General features: G+C 33.9%; 3 protein-coding genes across 3 annotated transcripts; 2 read left to right on the top strand and 1 right to left on the bottom strand.

The window, feature by feature from the left end:
• The first annotated feature begins 2,184 nt into the window (after nt 1-2,184).
• LOC123907908 (BTB/POZ domain-containing protein At2g24240) lies at nt 2,185-4,416 on the top strand. The gene is made up of 2 exons (XM_045958365.1): nt 2,185-2,653; nt 2,689-4,416. The coding sequence occupies exon 2, from the start codon at nt 2,784-2,786 to the stop codon at nt 4,110-4,112; it is 1,329 nt and encodes a 442-aa protein (XP_045814321.1). The 5' UTR covers nt 2,185-2,653; nt 2,689-2,783; the 3' UTR covers nt 4,113-4,416.
• Nucleotides 4,417-5,331: 915 nt separating this feature from the next.
• LOC123907907 (omega-6 fatty acid desaturase, chloroplastic) lies at nt 5,332-10,962 on the bottom strand. Its single transcript, XM_045958364.1, has 10 exons — nt 10,851-10,962; nt 10,687-10,750; nt 9,817-10,061; nt 9,262-9,405; nt 8,952-9,103; nt 8,632-8,754; nt 8,315-8,492; nt 6,775-6,893; nt 5,970-6,084; nt 5,332-5,632 (listed from the first exon to the last, which is right to left on the bottom strand). The coding sequence occupies exons 1-10, from the start codon at nt 10,887-10,889 to the stop codon at nt 5,471-5,473; spliced, it is 1,341 nt and encodes a 446-aa protein (XP_045814320.1). The 5' UTR covers nt 10,890-10,962; the 3' UTR covers nt 5,332-5,470.
• Nucleotides 10,963-14,824: 3,862 nt separating this feature from the next.
• On the top strand, nt 14,825-25,222 carry LOC123907366 (formin-like protein 13). The gene is made up of 17 exons (XM_045957589.1): nt 14,825-15,412; nt 15,647-16,344; nt 17,654-17,875; nt 17,965-19,292; nt 19,396-19,519; nt 20,342-20,413; nt 21,782-21,880; nt 21,987-22,028; nt 22,181-22,261; nt 22,339-22,389; nt 22,492-22,573; nt 22,756-22,850; nt 23,046-23,117; nt 23,208-23,324; nt 23,703-23,771; nt 23,848-23,914; nt 24,464-25,222. Exons 1-17 carry the CDS (start codon nt 15,346-15,348, stop codon nt 24,625-24,627), a joined length of 3,450 nt encoding a protein of 1,149 aa, XP_045813545.1. The 5' UTR covers nt 14,825-15,345; the 3' UTR covers nt 24,628-25,222.
• The last annotated feature ends 716 nt before the right edge of the window (nt 25,223-25,938 follow it).

Raw genomic sequence — 25,938 nt, 5'->3', positions numbered from 1 at the left:
TTTTTTTAATATCAAATGACTAAACCATGAATCACTATATTTGTTTATGAAAATTATTCAATTTTTTTTAAATTTAAAAAAAAAATGCGAAAAATTATCATATTTGTTCATAAAAATTATTCAATTTTTTTGATTTTCGTAAAAAATAGTATAACTCATTTTCAATATAAAAATATTTAATAATCAAATGAAAAAATCTTTAGTATTTTCATAAAAAAAATTCAAGAAACATAGCAATAGTGGGTTAGTGGGTTGGGTCCGGTTTTACCCGAAACCCAACTTTTTTAATGGATTTTTCATTTTTGAAATCCATATCCACCCACTTGCCCGACCCAACTCACTTTTTTGGGTTGGATTGGGTGGGTTTGACCGGGTCGACCGGATTTGCCCAACCCATATATACCCCTAACTAAATCAACTAACTATTGGTTACGGGTGTTTTATTTTGTTGATTAGCATTTGGAATATATAGTATTGACATTTAGAAAGTTCTTATTCTAAAGAAGTGTAGTAAAAGTTGTGCTCCTTGTGAAGGTTTTTGCCGTCTACGGCCCGCGATTTGGAGTTAAAGCGGTGGGTCAGGGGTTACAGCAAAGGTTGAGTAATTCAAGGAAATAAAACCAAGAAGGAAATTAAATAAATTGATCCTTTCATATAATCAGGGGGCACATTTTATTTACTTAGTACTGTAATTTTCTAGTAAATAGTAAAAAACGGAAAATAATCTTCTTCTACTATTATTTTTTTTTTTTTGATCAAATCTTCTACTATTATTATTACTTGGCAAATTGAAACTTATCTTATTATGAAAGGACAAATAGAAAAAGTCAATATCCACTTGGTAAATGCTGACGCATAAACTCATCTTGTGTTAATCTATCATCTACTACATATCTATCTTACGTTAAAGATAATCTCGACTTCAAACGTCACATAAACGATAGTGCAATTTGCTCTACCTTCCTTCACTATTAAGATGAGAAGGATTGCCTTACCAATTAGATTTGGAGATGGGAGAAAATTCCTTGGAATGAAGTTATTATGAACTAAATTACGATATTGACATGTAACGGGTCAATAAACACAGATACTCAATAGTCCTAATTGGTATAGCGGGTAGACCGAAATCGTGGTACATTTAAACTGTCTTAAAAATCAAGAATGAGTAGTTTATAAATCTTATCCCTACATATTGTAACGGCTGGCCACCAGAATAATGAACATTAAATACTCATCATGGCTCTTCGTCCGTTTTTTGGCAGCCACTTGATGATATTAATGGCGATCAAGAATCTTAGCCCAACGCTGAGACTATATATACTCCACTCATACAGCGGAGTTGGTTACATATTCTTACTCACCGAAAACATTTGCTTCACATTTAACTACCTTTAGCGTCAGAACACCTGCAGATACACAATCCCCTTCTATTCACCAGAATGGAAGAGGAGCAACGTCAAACGCGATCGGTTACGATGAACAACTTTTAGAAAAATGTAACAGAGTAGACATAGCAGGTCACCACCACTCGTACTAATACTAATTAATTAAGTAAATTAAACTAATCAATAGTATTTATTTAATTATGATAACGCGGATTCTTTACGGCGAAGACCGCGCAAGAAAGCTGACTTCGTGTGAAGAACTAACAAAGGAGCCAGCCACCTTAAAATACTTCAGCAAAAGGGTTACTATCACATGCAACCCTACACACCTTATTTTCAACTTAACTCATTTCATTACATCCGTTTGATATGTCATTAATTGTATGTGATTGATTGGACCCCACGTCAATTATTTTAAATTAATGCTGAAAGATATGTTACATTAAATCTCGAGCCAATGAAAATCAATCATCCTAATGACGTGGAAAATTCAATTTATCGTCGCAAGGTAATTCGGTAGATAAAAAGTTGATTAATACCGATGAGTGTGAATCCGATTCATGTTACCATGGTAAGAATCTATTGTTAGTCGATAATATATATGTTTATTAGTATCACTATTATGAGTTTTGAGATCTGCTCCGACGTTGTTAATGAGTTTTAAGACGCAAATGGACAAAATAATCTTACATAAATAAGAAATCCTGATTCAAATTCAAAATGATACACACGTACAACCTAATTTTTTGATATTTATAGTTTGAGTTACTATTAAACTCTAACTTATTGAAAGAAAAAATAAATCCAATTCATCATTTTTTAAAGAAAAAACAAAAAGAGAGAAAAGAAGAACAGAGAGAGAGAGAACAAAAACAGAGTGACTTTTTTAGAGGGAGAAGAGATCATGAAACTGAGTCAATTCGGTTTTAAATTCCAACCGCTCCAACCCAAATTTGATTCTTTCTTTCTTTCTTTCACCAAATCCCACAATTTCAAAAACCCTCTTTCTTAAAAGCCACAACATCCCTTCAATGCTCATCCATGTCTGGTTTTATCAAAATCCATTCTTTTTCAATTACTACCTAACTTCTACCCTCTGATCTCATCAATAACCATTTTCCTTTAACTTCAATTTCACGTCTTCAAAAACACAATCATCAATTTTGTTTTGTCCCACACAAAAAAAACCACTCATCTTTGTATGTTTCCCAACATTTCGTAGCAGTTACATTACTCCCCTGTTTTTAACTTTGTCCAAAGAAACAAACCCAAAACTATACAACCGTGTTTTATCAAAACAAACCCAAAACATTACAATTAATCAATTAAATTCATTAAATTGAACCCAATTCCCATCTGGGTTTCTGAAAAAGTTTCAAAATTTGAAGGAAACAAATCATGGGGATTAAAAACGATAGAGTGAAATTCAACGTAGGAGGCAGAGTATTTGAAACAACAGCAACAACACTTGCAAATGCTGGAAGAAATTCAATGTTAGGTGCAATGTTAGATGAGAATTGGAATCTGTTACAAGATAATGGAAGTGAGAAATTCATCGATCGTAACCCAGATTGTTTCTCTGTTATCTTAGATCTGCTTCGAACGGGTGAACTTTACATCCCACAAAACATCTCTGAGAAGCTTCTTTACAGAGAAGCTCTGTTTTATGGTGTTCTAGATCATGTTCGTTCTGCAAAATGGGGTCAATTTGATGGTAACAGGTTAAGGTTATCACAATCTGTTCAAGGACAAGCTCCTGGTGATGGAACAGCAATTCGAGCTGGTCCAGATGGTGGTTGTTGTGTTGCTCATGGTTGCATGGTTCATGTTTATGATTGGATGTTAGATGAACATAATCCTCTTAATCTTGATTACCAAAGAGTCAACGATGTTGGTTGGGTTGACCCTAACAACATAGTCATTGGTGTCAGTGAAAGACTTGGTCGTGGTGATGGTGGAATAGGTTTGTTTAGTTCACATGATGGAGAACTTAGGTACAAATTTCAAGTTAGTCATGAAAATCATGTGAAAAGTTACACTGCTAGTGCTTTGAGTTTTAGTTCTGATTATAAGATATTTTCAAGTTGTAAAGGAAGAAGTAATGAATATGGTGTTGGTGTTTGGGATCAAGTTACCGGTAAACAAATTGATTTTTTTTATGAACCTTTAGGTTGGTCACTTGGTGATGCTGATAAGGTACAATGGTTAGAAGGTAGTAATTGTTTGTTAGTTGCTACAATGTTTCCTAGAAAAGATAACTGTTATATTAGTCTTTTGGATTTTAGAGAGAAGAAAATGGTTTGGTGTTGGTCTGATGTAGGAGCTACTTTGGCTGTGGATGAGAAAAGAGTAAGAGATGCTATAGCAATGGAGGATAATAGTTCTATTTGTGTGGTGAATGAGTTTGAGGAATTAGGTTTTATGGATTTGAGAAGTTCTGCTGCTAATAGTGTGAGATGGAGTTCTAGAAGTAGGTTGATGAAAGGGAAGATGCCTGAGGAACCTTGTTATCCTAAATTGGCATTGCATGGTGGACAACTTTTCTCTTCCATGAATGATTGCATTTCAGTGTTTTGTGGCCCTGAATGGGTTTTAACTTCTAGGTTAAGGCGTAGCTATGGTGGGTCAATATGTGACTTTTCCATTGGAGGTGATAGACTTTTTGCACTTCATAGTGAGGAGAATGTTTTTGATATATGGGAGACTCCAACACCACCAATTATATGAATTATATGATTTAGTTTAGAGTGTGTTTTGCTTAGTTTTAAGTTTTTTTTATATAGTTTGCCATAACCAGATTGCTTCTGCAGTTTTCTACATAGTGTTGAGTAAAAACCTTGAATATACGAGATTGAGCATATGTTTGAATTCAAAGTGGATTTGACTGAATCACGATAAATCATCGTGATTTTGCAAAATCCACTATAATTCCAAAAGTAGTGTTTAAGTATCTACATGTGTCAACAAAGTTTGTGTATATCATCAACAGAGAATATTATATATGGATTTGCTTTCTTTTTTTTTCCCTAAACTCTACTGGATCAGATTTCATACATCACTTCATTTCTCTTTAAGATTCTAAATTCTCACAAGCCTTAAATTATTCCTTCTTTTTTCTTTTAAGATGTGGATTGTGGTCATATTTACTTTTGTACCTTCTTTCATTTAACCTTTTCTTTTGCAACTATTACTAACGTGGAGTAAATGAGGTGAAGTCCTTTTGTTGGCATTAGAATGGTGAAGGGAATAATGAGAAATCACTTAGCATGTGGTGGGTGGGGTGAGTTGCAGTTGCAGCTTTTGGGTCACTTTTACTTTCCCTATTTAACTAATATTGCATAAAATATACTTTGAACTCTTTAGGTTGCATTGCACCAAATCCATCAAATGTTGTATAAATCCAAGGTCTTGAGTTATTACATATATGATGTTAACAGATTGTAGTCAACCAAACCACTATGTTCTATGCAGAAGTTCTAATTATTAATCTAATCAAACTTGGTTCAAATCGATGTGTCTCTCTGTCTCTCCACAAGAAAATGTACTTGTTTAGGATATTGTTTCATTGTTGACCCAAAAAAAAATGATATTGTTCCACTAAGTTTGCAAACATTTATGGTTGAATATGGACTTTTCTTAGACCAAAAAGAAAATAAATACTTAAATGCTTATGTCAGTAAAAGTACAAAAACAAAGGATAAAAAATGCCAGTACTCAGTATTAGGCATTAATCTCAAATTAGAGACTCCACATGATTTTTTATCCGTTAGATATCTGTTTATGCATAATATAATACTCTTCCAACGTGATTATTTAACAAGAATCTCGTTCAGATTAACTATAATATAATGTCTACATTAACCTAATGAATGTCTCTCATGGCTTGGCCTTGGACAATCCACAACTAGGTAATATGATTAACTTAAAACGTGAACTTAAAGAGAGCTCCAAGCAATTTTCCCTTGTTATAATATGAAAAATGGAACAATATTAAACAAGATTGAACGTTTAAAAAGAAAATGAATGGTATACCTATCTACTCTGACACACAAATATTATATGAGAATAAGCCAAGTTGGACCTAATTAGGCATAATCAGGCATTACTTCCTTCAAAAATTTAATTGAATTTGATTCTTCAGGGGCTACTTCTTCAAAGGAAACATAATTTTGCTCCTTATCGTACACGTGACATACCGTCAAGATTGTCTTCATCAATCGCCAATTCCAACTAGCTTCATTCAGATACTGTTTTTCCAACACAACAACAAAATAAGACACCAATAATTTGCTAGTGTTATTTAGAGATTTTAAACATGCGGAATTAGAGTTTAGTTGGCCATTGATTAACTGTTTAAAGTTTAAGCAAACAAATTTGCATTAATAGAATAAACAAAACTTCCAAATCTTTTATTCAGATCATATCTAAAGTAGTAAGTTTCAGTGGCAAAGCAAATATTGTTGTAATATTTTCATTACTTTTTTTAACATGGAGACTGGAAAAAGGGAAAGAAGAATCCAATGCTGGTCCTCAGTTCTTTCACGAAGTATTAAAAAGATATTGGCATTGTTGTATTGATCTTACCTTTCCCCAATTTTCTTGGAGTGATTTATGGGCTGCTCGTAAATTGTAGCTTGGTATTTTCGGGGATATATGGTGTGGAATATGGACATTAATATCATGGCATAAGACCTCAATCCTGTTCAGCAAAAAGAAGTCAGAACATATCAGTTAGTCAATCTTATAGACATCAAGTTAATTTTGCAAACCTGCACTTTCAATACATCATGGGATCAAAGGGGAGGAAAAACAAAATTGTTCATAAATCCAAGCAACTGGGGGGTTTAGTATATGGAGAATCAGGCGATTTTAAATATAACAATTAACTGGCAGTAGAGATTTACATGGACATCAGGATTTTGTAAGCATTAAAACATTTCTAAGGTGATTTATAATTGAAATGATAAGCAACATGAGATACAATAACATCCATCAATTATGGAATTGTATGTATAATAAACACGGGTCCTTGTAAAAATCTCTTTCACTTCAAATATGATCCTACAATTGCAATATGCCACTGTAGATGGTACTTTAATGTAAACTCATTCTGGTTCAAGGGAAATATTTTCTCGGATAATATTTTTATGTACTTTCCTTGTCCTTTTCCCTTAATATGGTGGAAACACAAGGAATAGATAGAGCCGAGTCGATAAACTATTCAATATCCACAGAATAAAAGCGCAGTCATCTTCAAAGGGCAATGAAAGAAGAAAAAAACATTCAACAGTAGATGATGCATTATGCACAGCATATACCACCTCCATGCGTCTAGCTATTGGCAAGAAAAACATGCATCAGAATACAACGTGCAGAGAAAATATATTACCATTGAGGGTAAGCACAATGAACAGTTCCATTAAGCTGTGCTTGTGCAGCATTCCACTCTTCTGAGTATTTGAATGGTATGTGTGGTGCAGTATGATGTACCATGGTGAAAGTACTCATCTGTTGAGCAAAAAGATACCTCTTAGATATACACGGCCAGAGTATTGATTAACATCATGAAAGATTTAAAAAAAGACAGGCATGATAACATATTTTTGGGGCACAACCTATCCATGTGGTAAAACATAGAGGTTTAGTTTAATCTGATAACACATTTAGAGGCTTACATTACATGAATGCTTTGAAATTGGCCGATACACTTTTTAGTTTTCATTCACACTGGTATAACCTTCAATAATATCATTATACTACTCCGTCCCAAAATATAAGCAAAAAGAGGTCAACAAAAGCGAATGTATCTGGACTAAATTTTAAACCAAATACATCAACTTTCATTGACCCATTTTTGCTTATATTTTGGGACGGAGGGAGTATTTTGTAAAACAAATAATGCTATATTTATCTATAATTATTAAATTGTGCAAGTATCATACAAACTTTACCAAGAGAGCAGAAATATAAAGATCAATATATTTAAATGATACAATTATGATTTACACGTTAGAAAGTATCACACAGCTTTATAAGTTGAACTTGTACTATAAATTTCACCTATTATTTAATTATTGTAAAAAAAATCAACAAAGATAAGGAAGTTGGTTTTATGCTCCCGCTATTAATTGAATACTCTGATTCATTTGCCTTGAGTTGTTTAATACTTTTTTTTTTGGTTACAAAAGAGAAAAACAAAACAAAAAAAGGGACTAATCCCTAACAAAAACTACTCCTTGAGCATCAGCATGGAGGGCAAGGGACAGCTCAACCGGAGGCATATCCAAAATTACAAGAGCCGAATCGGAAGAAGCTCCCATCTTGGCCAGACAATCTGCACACGCGTTCCCCTCCCGAAGCGTGTGACTAATCACGACATTCCAAGTTGTTTAATATACTGTATACTCATCTAAATTTATCCTGAAAATCAATCTTCACTACTCTGAATATGCTTCAACCTTCCTTTCGATTTTCTCTTGTTACTTATTTATATCTCTTACGTTTAGACTGAAAACTCATAACTAATTAATAAAGCAAACCATTGAACTTAAATTTAACGGCTATACGGAATTGATAAAACATGACCCATAGGATATAGCTTCATTATAGAAAAGATAATAGAATTATGGGTTAGACATTGTCCTAAATTTTCCGGCAGCATACAACCCATCCAGCTAGGGATATTTTGGTATTTGTGTCATTCCCTTAATATAAGATTGTGAGCGAGCTCTATATACATTAAATCTCAGTAGTAATCGCTAACTAATTCTAATTAAAAACATAAATCAAAGTTTAACCTAATGCCTGATTATTAGCTTCTTCCCTATCTCGGCCAAACAGTCACTACGATCCATCCAAACAAAAGAAATAAAATAAAAAAAGACAACAATGATAAACAAAATATTAATTTTTGAGACAAGTGAAATTACCCAGAAGTGATACCCCAGCCATGGCATCAACCAGAATTTTATCCATCCCATGATTCCAGTCTTGTAAATAATTAAAGGCCATCCAATTGCCATAAAGGCAAAAACACAAGCTAAACTTATCTTCACCCTCTTTATTTCGTTTGGTCTGAACGTCTTCAAATTGAAGTGACAGACCAACCTGAAACAAATTAGGATACATCAAGATTCAGTATAAACTAGAATACTAAATGTAAAAAAAGTGAAATCAAGACTGCTGACGTTAATGAAATGGTATTTAGGAACTGTATAAAGACATTGGAAGGCATAGTTGACCATACCAGTGAGCTATAGACATCCAGCATCGAAATGGACCATATCCGAATATTATTGCTTTCCTCAAAAGTGGTTTTGACTCAAACTCATCCTTCCAAACAGGCTGCCAAGCAGTATCTTCTTTCAACCTGTATCATTAGAGATTACTTACAATTGAAAGTAATAAAACAGAAAAGCTACAGTGTCAATCCATACAATGATGTTAACATTACAAATCTCATGCAGTACTTTTGATTTATGCACACTCTGCAACATACATTTAATGCTACAAACGATTTACAAGATGCGCCTAGAAAAACAAAAAATAGAAGGGAACACCACTTACATGTTTGTTTTTGCATGATGTTTGTCATGCTTAAATCGCCATGGCTCATAGGGATAAATTAGTGGCAAAAAGGCCAGAGTTCCCACAATGTCTTCTACCAATTTGTTTGTTGAAAATGATTTGTGAGCGCAATCATGTCCTATAACAAAGAACTGTGTGGCAAAAAGGAAAGAGGGTCACAAAACTTACACCCAAAAAAGAAGCTTTCCAAGATCTTCAAGAGAAGAAGATCTGTTGAGAGATATATGAGTTAAAAGGAATTGAGAAACCAGTAACGAATAATCATAAGGAAAATATGTGCTGAACTAACCCCAGTTACAGCAGTCCCCGTCCAAGCCCAAGCCAAAGGAAGTAGATACCAGGGTGCTTTAGAAATCATAAGAAGCCCCAGCGCATAGGAAGTGGCTGATATCAAAACAGTTTTCCATGCTTTAACATCATCAATCTCAAAAACCTGCAAAATGTAAAGTGGTTATCATTATTTATATATAAATAGAAACTGAAATCTCAACACCATGGAATGATTACAAAAGGAAGACACATCCTTTCTTTCTTTCTGGTTAGTGTAAATATTTTGCCAAAAGTATGGGGAGAGAACAAGAATGGCCTAGAAACAGAATAATCATATATACACATTGTCACTCTGTGTTGGTCATAAAGTGCGGTAAATATTATTGTCATTGTTAAACATGTACATAACTGTGCTATAAGGAACAATTCAGATATTCTTATGCAATAAGGAAAGAAGAAAACACCCTAAAGAATGTCATTTAAGTGAACAAACAAAGAAGTGACTCTACATGCTAAAATTTAATGATATAATCCCAACACTAAAAAACATGACATAGATCTTAAGAAAAACCACCTTCTTAGGAAGAGAAGTCATGACATCCTTTAATGTAACATTATCGGGAAGTGGCTCTCCAATTTGCTCGAAACCATAGCGTTCTGCTAGTTGTTTTCTATACTCCACACTTTCCACCGGAGCCGGTTCAACCGGAATTGCCACAGCTCGTATAACAGTAACTTTATTCCTAGGTACAAAATGTTTCGGACTTTGATGCCTGAACCCTTTATGGATTAACCCGTCACTCTTTAGGTTAAATAAGCCTGTGATAAGATGAAAACTAATTATTTAAAAGGCACCTATATCATTCATACATATTAAGGGCCCGTTTGGATTGACTTATTTTTGAGCTTATGCGAAACAACTTATTCAAATAAATAAGCTTTTATGCATTATTATAAGTTTTTCAAGGTAGTTTATGAGAAAACAACTTATAAAAATACAATTTTTGTTAGTGAAAAATTATGAATTAACATAAAACTTTATTTATTTGCATAAGCTATTTTCATAAGCTAAAAAATAAGCCAAATCCAAACGGACCCTAAGAGTTGAACATAAGCTCCACATTTACTACATAGTAGTAATGTTTATTTATTGAGTGTGTGCCGCCGCTGAGCCTATCAAATGATATACCATGTACACAAAATTGCTAAACCTTTTTCACAAAGATGCATACATATTGCAACTTGATGTAGCAAGAATAAAATTCAAAGTTGAAGTTAGTTGCATTGCATGCATTGAACCAAACAAGTGTTGAATGATTCTGAATTTGTGAATTGGCACAACATAACCAAGAATTCAGTCAAATGCACACAATACAATAGAATAGTAATTGTAATTAATGAATTGATTGTAATTAATTGTAAAGGAAGAATATGAATAGAATACCGGGTGAGTAATGAGCAGCGATGTTTCTTCTGAAATTCAAAACTGGTCTGTGGTGGGAAGAACCCTGCAAAAACCAAACCATAAAAGGCCAAATAAGTTATTTGTATTTAAGAGTTGAAATATTGAAAGGAGAAAAAAGAAAGAGAGGGAAAAGAATGGAAAACCTTTAATTGGAGTAATGAATTAGCAGAGGTGCAAGCCATTTTCAGATGAATTTAAGCTCTCTCTCTCTCTCTCTCTCTCTCTCTCTGGGAAAGATAAACCTTTTTTTCTTATTTATTTTTTAAAGAAAACAACTTAAAAATTATGACTATACAAAAAAAAAAAAAAATAGTTAGTAGTTATATATGGGAATGGATTCTCTCAAGTGTGATTTACACTTCACACTTGAGAGAATAAAGTGTAATCTAAGTATCTAACACCATTTAAATTCATTTTCTCTAAATTTTTATATGTTTCTCTCTCTTGATTAATGGTAACAAACCACACTTTATTCTCTCAAGTGTAAATTACAGTTGAGAAAATTACACTTGAGAGAATTCATTCCCACCATTTATTATGTCCCCATGGATATAGTTTAGAGAGATTACGTTATATATGCAATGCAATAGTTGAGATTTAAACTCGAAATTTTTTACTTATTTATTTCTACTACTTCCTATAATAAACTTAATTACTCTTAAATTTCCTTAAATATCCTCGGTTAACTTAACAAATTCTCTAATTTCAGTCTTAATTGTCATTCTACTCTAAATTTTTCAGATTAATTTAATTGGTTCAAATAAAGCAATTATTACTTTCACCATTTTCGAGTACAACTAATCATATTCAAGGTATGTTAACGGAGATGGATTGTCTCCAGTGAGAAAAAAACTGGAGGGTGTCCAGTGGATACATCCACCTTTCATTTTCCTTATTTAAATTAAAATTGAAATTATTAAAATAAAGCAATGGTCAAAATTTTACTGTGAGAAAATGTCACATGAGACAACCTTCTCCCGTATGTTAACACTTTCCTATATTTTTTTAAAAAATTATAGAAGATGAGTGCTAGCAACACACTATTTAACAAACACACTCTAACACACTTTCTTCTATTAATTAAAATTTATATGGGTCTCATAAAAGTTATATGGGTCCACATTTTTTTATGGGACCCATGTGAATTTCAACAAATAAAATAGAGTGTGTTGGAGTGTGTTTGTTAGAGAGTGTGTTGCTAGCCTTATTCATTATAGAAATAGCAAATTAATATTACTTTGTTTAAAAAAAAAAGTAATTTAATATTACTATTTTAAAAATCTCAAAATATTAACTATTTATCGTAAAAGTAATTTAATATTATTTTATTTTATTTTATTTTATTTAGAGAGACACAGAGAGAGAGAGAGAGTTGAATTAGATTGTAGTGGAACAACGCGTTTTATATGTGGGAAGAGAGGAAGCGAGAGTTGTTTTGATTGTGGGGTCCACTAAAAATGTGGATACAGATTGATAGACCATTGCAGCCGCATGTATCCATCCATACTATTGTGATCTGGGGGGATGATGCATTTCTTTTCACTTCACTTCACGGGATGCAAAACAAACTATCAGGCGCCATTCATTGCCATTGCCATTGGCCTTGTGTCATCTCATCTCATCTCATCTCATCTCATCTCATAAAAATAAACTTCAAAAATTTAAACAAAAAATTATTTATTTTCATCCCTAGTAATATGAGAAATACAATTTAGACCCATTTCAATAAAATAAAAATAAAAATTATATTATAGGTATTTTCACCTTGAGTTATTTAATTTGATTATTTTCTGCTAGTTATTTAAAGATATGTGTGTATAAAATGACCTAAGAAAAGCCCAAAAAATATATGTTTGAACACGAAGACTTTTGGTAAAAAATAGCAGATAGCTTATAGCAGATGAGCTTATAGCGGATAACTTATAAGCTAGTTTTTAGCTTATAGCGAATAAGCTAGCTGATTGAATTTGTAGTGTTTGGTAAAATTAGCGATTGAGCTAGTTTATAAGTATTAAATGACATAAAAAAATATGTTTAATTAATATTTAATTTTTTTTCAAGTAAGATAATAGAGGTAAAATTGAAAGAAAGTATGATAAGCCATAAACTCATAAGCTATAAACTACTTGAAATAGAGTTTGAAAAATAAGTTATAATATAGTAAAATAAGCTATAAACTCTTTTTAAAAAATTGTTACCAAACGTTGCTTATAACTTATAAACTATAAACTATAAACTCAATATTTGGCCTTATCAAAGCGGAGCACAAATTTTAAATTCAAATTATAAGATTTTTTCCCCAACTCGATAACGAGGCTTCCAATTAATGACAAATTTGGTGCAGAGTTTTTTTTTTTTTTACAAATACTCTGTACTATTTATTGAAGTTAAATTTGTAATAAACTTTATACACGTTGGTGCAATAAGAAAAAAAAAAAAGACAAACCGATACAACTCTTGTTTAAATTATTTTTACTGGAAAATTATAATGGTTGTGAAAGTATTTTTTTTTTCCTCATTATATACGAGACTTGCTTTGTTAGCCTTGATCTCTCCTTTCTTATATAATTGATTTTTGTTCAAAAATTATAATGGATGTGAAAGTAATTTTTTCTCCATTTTATGTGTGTATGAATGAAAGGAGTATAATTTTACATATTAGTATCTGAAAAGAATTTGTTGTATTGCACAGTTTACTTTGACACTATATTTTATTTTTTTTTTTTATAGAAAATTGACCTCATGAGAGGTGAATAAATGAGAAATTATTATGAGTTTAATTTTAACCATTACTGTAGGTATATTATGAGTTTACTTTGACACTATATTTTATCATGGGGAGTGTCAATTGTTGTAATGTTAGTTGCTTCCTTGGTTTCCTTAGTTGCAGACACAGCACAATTGCACAATTGACTATAAGGACATAGTGAAAAGATCGACTTGAGGAAGGTTCAGTAGAGTTGGTATTGGTGTTTATATCAAAGATTATCGAGGCCAAATTGTTTTTGTAAAAATCAAATGGTTTGCCCCTATTAGTGAAGTGGATGTTTGCAAAGCACTTGATCTTTCATCAGCTTTACACTAGGCACATGATTGTCACCAGACATTGATTGATTTTGAATTAGATTCTATGAGAATTGTTGACACTCTTCATACTAATAGGAAAAAAAATGTGCTTGAGTTTGGTTAAATTATAGGCAATTGTAGAGAAGTGGTCCTAGGCATTGAGACCTCATGATCTTCTCCACCTTTTCTTTAGTGAAGTTTTTGCATTCTGTGAAAATCGAACCACAAATTATAGGGTTCAAGCACATGTTCAATTCATTCAACTACCAATCGAGCTAGCCTTTTTAATTATCATTACATAAATTTTCACATAAAATAAGTTATAAAGCAAATTAATATGGTCGTTCACGCTCTAATAAAAGTAGTCACATTTTTAACTAGTTTTTAAAATTAATTATATTTTTCAATATAAAATTGGTGTCTTTTATTAATTTCTTAAGAAGTGCACGATGCTTATCTAAAACCATATCCTTATTTGAAAGAAGTGCACGATCCTTAATTGAAATTGTCATGGACCTGGCCTTCAGCCCAACAACTGGGGGAATTTCTCCTCACCAACCGTCAAGCACAACCCAAACATAGCAAGTCCAAGGACGCACGTCCCTACCCAATGACCACATTATGCAGCCATACTATAAGTCTATAACAATCAACATCATAATTATTGATATTTACTGTCAATCATGGCTCTTCATCCGTTTTCCGACAGCTACTGATGGCGTCATTGCGCTCATCAATGGTCTTGGTCCAGCATTGGAGGCCACGTTATGCATTGAAGTCAAGTACATTCTATCATCTCTTAAAACGTTTGCTTCACACTCTTACTTACTTGAGTGTCAGAGCACCTATAGGTACAAAATTTGTCTCTCATTCATCGGAACTGAAGAGTATCACCATCGAACAAGGTCGACTCTAATTAAGATAAAATGAGAAACCATCGCTATTAAAAAAATAAAAATAAAAAATAAAAAATAAAAAAGAAGAAAAGAAACCATGTCCTTTTGGTTTGAGGTACATTACATAGAAGGAAAGCGCAGGTGTAACAAACACTAATCCTCCAAAGATGTACACACGTGTTTCACTTTGTACGGAAGTGGAAACTTTTCTTTCACGCTAACTACCAACTCTTATGAGAATTTGCACACACACACATCATGAAATAAATTCCCAAGACGAAAAATCATTACCGTACCGTGAACAGAAATTACCCATCGTGGATATAACAGTACACGTGTCACACAAACATTGTCCACGTCATCACCGAGTCACTGTGAGTCGGTTGGTAACCCCAGCTTCACTCAGCTACGATAAACAAAACCAACGGACCCATCTTCCTCTTCCTTTTTCTCCTTTCTCACTGCCAAAAAACAAAACAGAATTTCCAAATTCACTTTTCAATATTCTCATTTTCCCTTATAACCGTTTCCTCACGAATTTTCTTCCTTAAATCTTACGCAAAATCGTTTCTCTCAGCGAAATGTAAATTCTCCGGTTCGCAAATCCATCGCGAAACCGGTAGGGTTGGTTATTCTGGTAACGGAAACTCGAATCTGAAGCTTCGAAGACTTGGCTATGCTCCGTAAGTTGTTCTTTCGTAAGCCTCCCGATGGTCTTCTCGAGATCTGCGAGAGAGTTTACGGTACTTTCTTTCTTTCTCATTTCTCAATTCCTTCGATTACACGTTTCTGTTAAAAAAACCCGCCAAAATTGATTTCGTTATGCTATTGTGTAATTAGGTTTATGTTTGATTATTATGTGGAAAATGCAGAATTTGAAAGGGAATAATAATATGAATTTTGAATTTAGTTTGTTATTATGAGTTTTAGTAGAATTGAAAAAATAATTTGAAATTAACATTGGTGTATGAATCTAGTTTTTGATTGCTGTTTCACAACGGAAGCTTGGAATGAAGACAAGTATAAAGTTTATATGGATGGTATAGTAGCTTCTCTTAGAGAGAATGTGCCTGATGCTTCTCTAATGGTTTTCAATTTTCGCGAGGAAGAGACTAAAAGTTTAATGGCAAATGTAATGTCTGAGTATGACATTACTATAATGGACTATCCTAGGCACTATGAAGGTTGTCCTGTGCTTAAAATGGAGCTCATTCATCACTTTTTAAGGTCTAGTGAAAGCTGGCTCTCGCTCGGTCAACACAATGTGTTGTTGATGCATTGTGAACGTGGTGCTTGGCCGGTTTTGGCTTTTATGTTGGCTGCATTGTTGATTTATAGGAAGGTTTATACTGGGGAGCATAGGACTTTGGATATGGTTTATCGGCAGTCCCCACACGAGCTTTTGCATTTGTTGACTCCGTTGAATCCACTCCCTTCACAATCGAGGTATCTGCAGTATATTTCTAGGAGGAATGTGGCCGTAGATTGGCCTCCGCTTGACAGGGCACTCATGTTAGACTGTATCATTCTCAGATTCTTCCCAAACTTTGATGGCAAAGGTGGTTGCCATCCCTTGTTTAGAATTTACGGACAGGATCCTTTTAGTGCAGATAAAAATCCTAAAATGTTGTATTCAATGCCAAAGAAAAGCAAAAATGTCCGGGCTTACAAGCAGGTGAATTTATCTCACGCTTTTCACTCATAACTTGGCTTATTTGTTGGTTGATGATATTATTTTGAGGCCATTACTTTTAAGTTTTAAGGATGTATTCACCCATTGCATGTATTATGAAATCTCAGACAATTTGGCAGATAATTCTTTTTAACAGATAAAAAGACTATGGTGTTACTTGTTAGTGTGTCACTGTTATCTCATAAATTGTAGCAAACAGTCTCTGAAACAAAATGGGGGAAATCTCTTATTTTACCTTCCTGTTACAGTGCTGATTTGTTTACAGCCATTTTGTGTACTTAATGAAACATGCTGCACAGTTTGTCATAGTTTAAACCTCAGATAGTTCTTAGACCATTCAATTACCGCTCCTTATTAAGTAGAACTTGAATCAAGGGCGAAGCCCCAAAAAAAGAATATATTTTTTTAATAAGTAGGTATATTTTTATGTTTAATTAGTCTAATAATATATATTTAGCCACCTCATGTAAAAACTTGTAGAAACATTATAGTAAAAATAAATTATCACTTGATTGATTTTATTCATCTTGTCTTGACATTTTCAGTCTCTACAACAAGTACATAAAACCTTATTAATGATAAAGGGAAATGCTAAACAAGACTTAAAAATGAAATAAATGATGAGTTTTTTTTTTTCAAATAGCCAAGTTTTTTACATCAAAAAACACGTTACTATATAGAATTAATTATTGATGAATTTGACTCTTTAAAATATCTCCAAACTCAAATTTCCTAAACAAATTTCGTTAGTTTTATATTAATTTTTAAATTTTATTTTATTTTTTCTTTATACTTAGTCCCCTCATGAAAAAATTGCTAGCTTCGCCATTGGCTTGAATAATTATGTTTTGGTAGCTTGAGCCTTGGATTATAAATGTTGGGGCATATCGTATGCATGCACCTATACTTACTGATGAAGAGCATGTCAGAACTGGAACATCATTTTAAGATTACTCTTAGACTTGTTCCAAGCGCACTTGGCATCAATATACCATAAATGTGAAAGGAAAAAGAGAGGGAAAATATTTAAAAGAAGGAAGGTAAGATAAGTTCATATCATCTTTGTTTGTTCAGCATTTAGCAGATTTGACTAACATACCATATGCTTCCTGACCTCACTAGGACCCAATTGAGTTCAGGACGAGTCCATTCCAGTTAAAATTTTAAAATATTGTTTTTTACAAGATTTTAAACCATTGTTTGTCAAGTTACTTGTTCCTGTGAGTAAGATGCATCTGGAAATGATCTGAATTGTGTAATTATCATGGAATTTCTTGTTACTGTATTGCAGGGAGAGTGCCAACTAATTAAAATTGATATCAATTGCCATATTCAAGGTGATGTCGTGATCGAGGGTATTAACTTGAATGATGATATGGAACATGAGATGATGATGTTCCGAGTAATGTTCAACACAGCTTTTGTTAGATCCAATATTCTGATGCTTAATCGCGATGAAATTGATGTTCTATGGGATGCTAAAGATCACTTTCCAAAAGACTTCAGAGCTGAGGTAGATCTTGGTTTCATTTATAATCATGCTGTTTTGGGTCATAATTTTCTAACATTGAATTTATTTTTTTGGTTTATGTTTGTTTTAAGATCCTTTTCTCAGAGATGGATGCTGCTGCAGCAATTATTGAAAATCGTACATCATGCTTTGAGGAGAAAGAGGGACTTCCGATTGAAGCATTTGCCAAGGTTCAAGAGATCTTTAGCCATGTGGACTGGATGGACCCAAAGGCTGATGCTGCACTAAATGTGCTCCAACATATAAATACTTCCGGTATCATGAATGACAAGCTGGATAACGTTTCTGACCAGCATGTCGAAACTGGCACTTCATTGTATGAAATAGTTCCTAAAACGCCTCAGAGGAATTCAAATGAAGTGATACAGTGTTTATCCTCAGGTAAGAGTTCCCCAAATAATGATATAAGTGGAAAAGAGGATAAGAAAAACAAATTAGCCGCTATTCCACAGCAGGCTAATACATCTGACAGCATCTGTCAAGAGACATTCTGCTCATCTGAAAGAACTATGGAATCTGGTAAATGTCCAACTGGATCAACATATCTGGACATAAAACCGGAGGCATCCAAGCTTACTTCATCTTGTTCTCTAGATTCTTCTCTTTCCCCTGGAACACCTCCTCTGCGGCCTCCCTCAACTACTAGTGCAAAAAAAGTTCATGACTCTCCTCTCCACACAGAATCACCTCCTCATCATATTTTTCCTTTGAAATCAGAACATCAACCACAAGACAGCAGTTATTCACCTATTTCTAGCCCTACAACTGGTACCCATCCTTCACTTTTAGCAGTTTCTTCAATTCAGCCACCCCCTCCACTTTCTTCCAAAACACCTTTGAATGACATTCCACCTGTCAAAACAAGACTCGAGTCTCCCCCTTCACAACCTTCAACTCCACCTCCTCCCACCCCTCCACTAAAAGATCAGAAAGCAGTTAGAGCTGGACCCTCATCCCCACCACCTCCACCTCCTCCTCCTCTTCCTTCATCACCTCCTCTAAAAGTGGAACAACCTTCTAGGTTTAAGCCCCCGCCGCCGCCACCACCGCCTCAACTTTCATTGGGAGCTGCAAGTCCTACTATAGCACCGCCGGCACCGCCTGCACCACCTCCACCTGCAACACTTTCCTCTGGTAACCCTAATGCTTCAATGCAAAAGTCTCCACCTGTTCCACCACCTCCAATTCCTTTAGGTAAAGAAGGACTAAAACCAGGCAGTGCTTTTCCAATGTCTCTTAAGGTCCCAGGCATAGGAGGACCACAATCTAAGGGACGAGGTCTACCAATTGGCTCAAAGAATAACTCCAAAAAGTTGAAGCCATTGCATTGGATGAAGCTATCTAGAGCAGTTCAAGGAAGTTTGTGGGACGAGACACAAAAATCTGGTGAAGCTTCCAAGTAATGTTGATTGACTTTAGTGTTCAATTTTCTGGACAGATTAAGATTGCTCTTCTACTATTCTAGTGTCTCACCTCCTTCTGCTTGTATTATCTTAATGTAGAGCCCCAGAGATTGATATCTCGGAGCTCGAGAATCTCTTCTCAGCAGCAGCCCCAAGTTCAGGCCTTGCCAAGAAATCAAATGTCCAAAGCTCAGCTAAGCCTAAATCTGAGAAAGTGCAACTGGTAATTTAGCTTCTTCAGTTCGTAGTAGCATAGGGAATGTTTTTGGATGTTTACATAATCTAGTTGTTTATATCCGAGTATGATAGGAAAAAGCAAGAAAAGTAACCATCTCCAATGGAGAATACTCATTTTTTAAGCATTGGTGCCTATTAGGTACCCCCATTGGAGGAAAAAAAAAAGAGTACCTAATAGGTACCACTTCTATATATATTTTTGGGACCCATTTCTAATGATGTAGAGTTATTGGTGGAGTGTGAAGTTATTTGCGGGACCCATTTAAAACTTCTTAAGAGGTGCTGGATTGGAGGGATTGAGTGCTTATCAAGTAGTATTATTAAAAGATTATAAATGAGTAATATGTACACGTAAGACCCAGTTAAGTACCAAAAAATGGAGAGCTCCATTGTGGATGCTCTGGAACTAGGAAGTAGGAACTATATTAATTGGTATAGTTCTGGTAATTATAACAGTGGTTATCCTTCTATGCCAGTACCACATAACCTTAAAGGAGTAAGTTGTGTCATTTGTCAGCTTGTAGGTGACGGAAACTTTTACATATAGTAAAGCATCAAAATTGTTGTGCACAAATTTAATTTAGAAAGCCAGGATGATTCTGCTATATAACTAAACCCATCTTGAAACAAACAGTGTCTTTAGACGTTCTTTCCGAACTGTTAGTTCACTTGTATAGTCAAGTGTGTGATGTAATAAATGGTAAAACAGCTCTATTTAGCATTTTTGCATTGGTATACATTTTAAAGGTCATGCCATAGAGATGCTATTATCTATTTTGATTTGGACTTTTATTATAACTCCTTGCAGATTGATCATAGGCGAGCATATAATTGTGAAATCATGCTTTCACAAGTGAAGGTACCATTGCATGATTTAATGGTGAGTTTGATGTTAAATTTATCATCTGTACTAAAAAAGGCAACTTTTTATACAAAATATCGAGTGCTATTTAATAGGAAAACTATGCTTTGATTGGAAAGTTGTACCAGAAAATCAGGAACTTTTTCTTTTGGTTTACAATGAACTGAGAATCGAACCCAGGACCTATAACATACTACCCAAACCCCTCACCACTAGACCAAACCTAGTGGCTTTCAGGAACTTTTCATTTGCTGATTTTCGATTCAGTTTGACAATAATCGAGATCTTTATTTCTGAGAGACTGAGACACTGCTATAGCAGATTGTAGGCCTGTTTGGTTTTACTTTTTCCTTACTGTGTAATTTATTTCTTACAAAAAGTAGATTAAATTAAAATACATGTTTGGAACATTATAACAATTAGTTTTTTGGGAAAACATAAATATTAAAACTGAGTTATTTAAATTCTTTCTTCATCATATAAGTGTAACTCAATTGGTAGCTACTAAAGTATTGGAGGGATCGGGGTTCGGACCCCAGATTCCCCACTTCTCCACACTTAAAGTGTGCAAGTCTAGCCACTAGGCTACTTGACCCAAAAAAAATAAAAAATTCTTCAATAAGTTTGTGACTAAAAATGATTTCTTGAGGTAAAACCAATTAGCTTATTTAAGGACATTCAAACATGTCAAAACTAATTCTATACTTATGGAATAACTTCTCTCTCACCCAAAATTAAATCCAAACACACACTTTATTGGGAAAAATGGTATAAGGCAATTGTCCTGTGCTGTTGTGAGATAAATGCTATTCAGGAGCATATAATGTTAGACTAAAGCGAAAAAAAAGTTTCCATAGCATCAAATGAATTATCTGCATAATTTTTTAGAATTTTCTTAAAACATTTTGCTCTGTTATACCATACACTTATAGTATGTGCTTCATTTGCAACCAATTAGGATGAGATTAGAAAGAGTACTATCTATTTATATGCCCACATAATGGTTGTAGGAAAAACAGTTGTTGTCAGGATTTATTTTTTTGAGATGATAAATGTTGAGCTGGTTGACTTGACCTTTGAAGACCTTGATTTTAAAGAATGCTAGGTGGATTATTTAAGTGGGTTTGGTTCTTCCACATTGATAGTTAGATTTTATGGGATAGATTCCCCCCAAGTGCTTGAATACTTATCACACTTGTCCATCAAGTCACCAACATACTTCTGTTTTTGGTGTGTCATAGTCTGCAACTACAATTTGGGACTTGTGATGCTCATTTCCGTTCTTTTCTTTTCTAGTATTGTTCATGAAGTGGAATAATCTAGTTGACTTGATAACTGCTAATATGAGTTTTATTCATAATAATGGCTTCTCTAAAAAAATCGCAGACCTCAGTGCTAACACTAGAAGAGTCAGCGCTAGACACTGATCAAGTTGAGAACCTCATAAAGTTTTGTCCTACAAAAGAGGAGATGGAGTTAATCAAGGTTGGTATATAATGATGGTTCATAACTCTGCTCTGTTCAAGTACCTTAACATGATGAGACACCTCTTGCAAATTATTTATTTATTTATTTATCTATCGTGGAACAGAGTTATGACGGGGAAACGGAGAAATTAGGGAGATGTGAACAGGTACACACAAGGTTTTATGATTTTTGGCTTATGTTTTTAGATCCCTTCTGCCACATCACAAGATGTTTGAATACGTGACTGCTATCTTCAATGGTGGAAACTGCATTTCTACTTTCTCTGACATCAATATGAATTTATCTTCTTCATCGCAGTTCTTCGTGGAATTGATGAAAGTACCACGGGTAGAATCTAAGCTCAGGGTCTTTTCATTCAAGATTCAGTTCCATTCACAGGTATACAGATTTCTATTTACAGGCAAATATGGATTTAAATTGATTTTCAGTTTGACCCTGCTACTATTTTTGTGTAGGTTTCTGATCTCAAAAATAGCCTAAATGCTGTAAATTCTTCTGCAGAAGAGGCATGATATCTTCCCTCTACTGAAATAGAATTTTGCCAATTTCCTTTCTTTTTTTGACAAATGACATTTTGAATACTGTGATGATAACATATTCTTTTTCAGATCAGGAATTCTGTCAAATTGAAGAGAATTATGCAAACAATACTTACTCTAGGAAATGCTTTGAATCAAGGAACTGCCAGGGGTATGTTGAGACAAATGTATATAGAAATAGATAGATACAACATGAGTTATGATAGAAAAGAAAAGTTTCACTTTTTAATCACTGTCTGTATTTTTAGCCTTCATGTCTGGTACACCTTCATTAAAAATGTATAGTTTAGTCTGATAGTTGGGATATGTTTATACGTTCCAATCTCTGTTTAGGTTCGGCTATTGGATTCAGATTAGAGACCCTTCTTAAACTCACTGAGACACGTGCACGGAACAACAAAATGACTCTCATGCATTATCTTTGTAAGGTACATGTTTCTATTTATTTACTTTCCCCCCCACACCCCCACCCTTTCCTTTGTTTAATAATGACTGATTTCTTTTGTGTTATGGAGTCAATTATGATATTAAGTTGAAGTAATATTTTGGATAACATTTCATGTACTTGTATTTGGAGAAAATGTATCTTCAATGCATCAATCTAATACTATGCTTGGACATAGGTGTTGGATGACAAATTACCAGAAGTTTTAGACTTCTCTAAGGATCTTGCTAACCTAGAGCCAGCAGCAAAGGTTGCAAACTTCTCCCGTTCTCATATGTTCATTGTATTGATTTGATAGCCATTGTATATTTACAGCACTGAACAAACTAATTTGATCCAGATCCAACTGAAGTTTCTGGCGGAGGAGATGCAAGCTATAAACAAAGGGTTAGAGAAAGTTGTACAGGAATTATCCACTTCTGAAAATGATGGTCCTATATCAGAAACATTCCGCAAGGTGTAGGCATTATCCCTTCACTACTTTTACAAGTCTGTTATTAGTTTGAAATTGTTTTTTCGATATCTCTTTTTTCCTTGTTCTTTTTTTTAATATGTATATTTCTCTTGCTCATTTTCACATATTTCAAGTTTCAGATTTTCACAAAAGTATAAATAAATTATGCTACAATTATCTGTGAATATTTTATAAATTTAACTAATTGGACTATTGGAGCCAATTGGGTTTTGCAATCATGCATGTGGAAACTCGAAGTTTCTTCCCCACTCTGGGGGTTTCCCTGTGATTGGTCTAATATGAGATTTTGTATGGTCTCACTTTGGGAGAATGAGTGAAAGATTATGCACTGCCAGTCTTTAACTTTTCTTTTCCCTTCAGAAATTGAAAGAGTTCCTCTGTTCTGCTGAAGCTGAAGTCCGATCATTGGCTTCACTATATTCTGCTGTGGTAGGTCTTCTATGACATATTTACAGCTTTTAAAACCATATAAATTCTATGCTTTGCTTAGAGTCTATATTTACAGGGCAGGAACGTGGATGCATTGATTCTTTATTTTGGTGAAGATCCATCTCGCTGTCCATTTGAGCAAGGTGTGCGCGACTGTCGACACTTTTTATATAATATTCATTTTTGGTTGCTGATTAAGCGAGCACCCTCAGTTTGGTTTATGCTAAATACTCTCTCTCTCTCTCTCTCTCTCTCTCTCTCTCTCTCAAAATGCTAATAACACTCTTAGCTTTGTACATCACTAGAATTAATCCCACTAGAATATCAAAATTTGTCTATCTGTAGCTTCCCGACTATTGATTGGATATTGCTTTTTTAAATGATACGTTATTGGTTTCATTTTGTAATTCATTAATGTCCTAAAATTGCATTTCTGAAGTTATGATGTTTTAAAACTAATCTTGCTCCCCGGATGTCAAATTCTAGTAAGGTTTATTTCATCAATTCCATGTTGAAGCTCGGAAATGGTCAAGTGCACCTTTTTCCCCCTCTTCCATTTGTTAGACTTCGGGTTCACATTCAGATTCTAGTCGAAACCTATTATGCCGCTCAGTTTTTGTGCAAACACAAATATTCTGTCTACTGGTTCTTCAGTACAACTAATTCTTGTTGTTATTTCGAATTTACTGCAGTTGTCACAACTTTGCTCAACTTCACTGGAATGTTCAACAAAGCCCATGAAGAAAACTGCAAGCAGCAAGAGCTTGAAATGAAGAAAACAGCAGATAGTGAGAAAAAAAAATGTGAATCAGAAAGGATATTACCTACAGCAATCCACACTGGCAATGTCAATTAAGTAATAATTAGAGAACACTAACGTGAGTCGGTATATATTCTAGCACGGCTAAGAATTTTACTAGACAATAATGGCTCTGGTTTTTGGTTATTTTGAGGGGCATGTATAGTGGCACATATAGTAGTAGCTGGCATTGAGAAATGAAGAACTGATTTACACTGCAAAGCTGAGGTGACTCTTTGAACCCATAATTCTCTCATTCCAGTTGTACTTTCTCCTTTTTTTTCCCTGATTGTCATCTCCTACATCTCACTCGTTATTCTAGTTGCCAATTATGAATTATAACAGATGTTGGAGTTTCCATGAGTTATGTTATTTGCCTACCAACTTGTATATAACTTCCCTCTCGGCTCATAAACTGTCTGATTGTAAGTATAAGTATATATCCAAGAAACCAGGGCATTCACCCCCTCTGCCCCCCTCAGTCTTGGTTCTCTCTGCTAGCAACACTAGTTTCATGTCTGTAGTGCAAAAGCTTGAATATCTTATTGTATAGCTTATTTACATGATATGTGTATTGTTTTTTTCATAGATTATTTGTATCATATCATTTCATTTTTATTTTTTTTTTGAATCAAAAACATTTAAAGATCTATATTATATCATTTCATTTGAATATTTCTTTTACATGACATTTGAAAATGTTCTAGGAGCTCCAAAAAAGAAAGAAATATCTTACTCTGTAACGTTAAAAATATTTTTGCAACTTGGAGCAAGTAATGTGACTCACATCATGGAGGAAATTGTAGTAATACATTTCTAACACTAGAAAACAACAGTTGGAAGCTAACCTATGAATTTAAACTGCCATTTATTCTGTTGGATAATGATATCATAATCCAATCCCATATTTGTATTGAAGTCTGTCAGTTGGATATTTAGTGGATTTTATGATATTTGTAGGTATATGCCGATATCTACATTTTTTTTTTAGTAACAATCTACTCATAATATAAGCAAAACAATAATAATTTTACACTTATTAAGAAAGTCTAAATTTCTTTTTGAAAATCAAAACAAACTGTGATAAATACTTCTTTTTATTGGAAAAAAATTGAGTCATACTGAAAGAAGGCCACATTGAAATAAAAACGGTGACTATTTATATTTTATGTTTCGTAAAATTTAACCATATGGAATATGAACTACTAATATTCTCACTAGAATTGGAACACGTTGGAAGGTTAAAAGATGCACACTGAACTCTCACTAGAATCGAAAATGCTATATCTCACGAGAATTAACATTTTCGGTCTCTCTTTACGCTAAGCAAACTAACTTTCCAAAACTTGTTTTTTTTTCCTCTTTGTT

The sequence above is a fragment of the Trifolium pratense genome, linkage group LG2, assembly GCF_020283565.1.
Source record: "Trifolium pratense cultivar HEN17-A07 linkage group LG2, ARS_RC_1.1, whole genome shotgun sequence".
NCBI lineage: Eukaryota > Viridiplantae > Streptophyta > Magnoliopsida > Fabales > Fabaceae > Trifolium > Trifolium pratense.
This window is presented reverse-complemented; position numbering and strand designations above follow the sequence as displayed.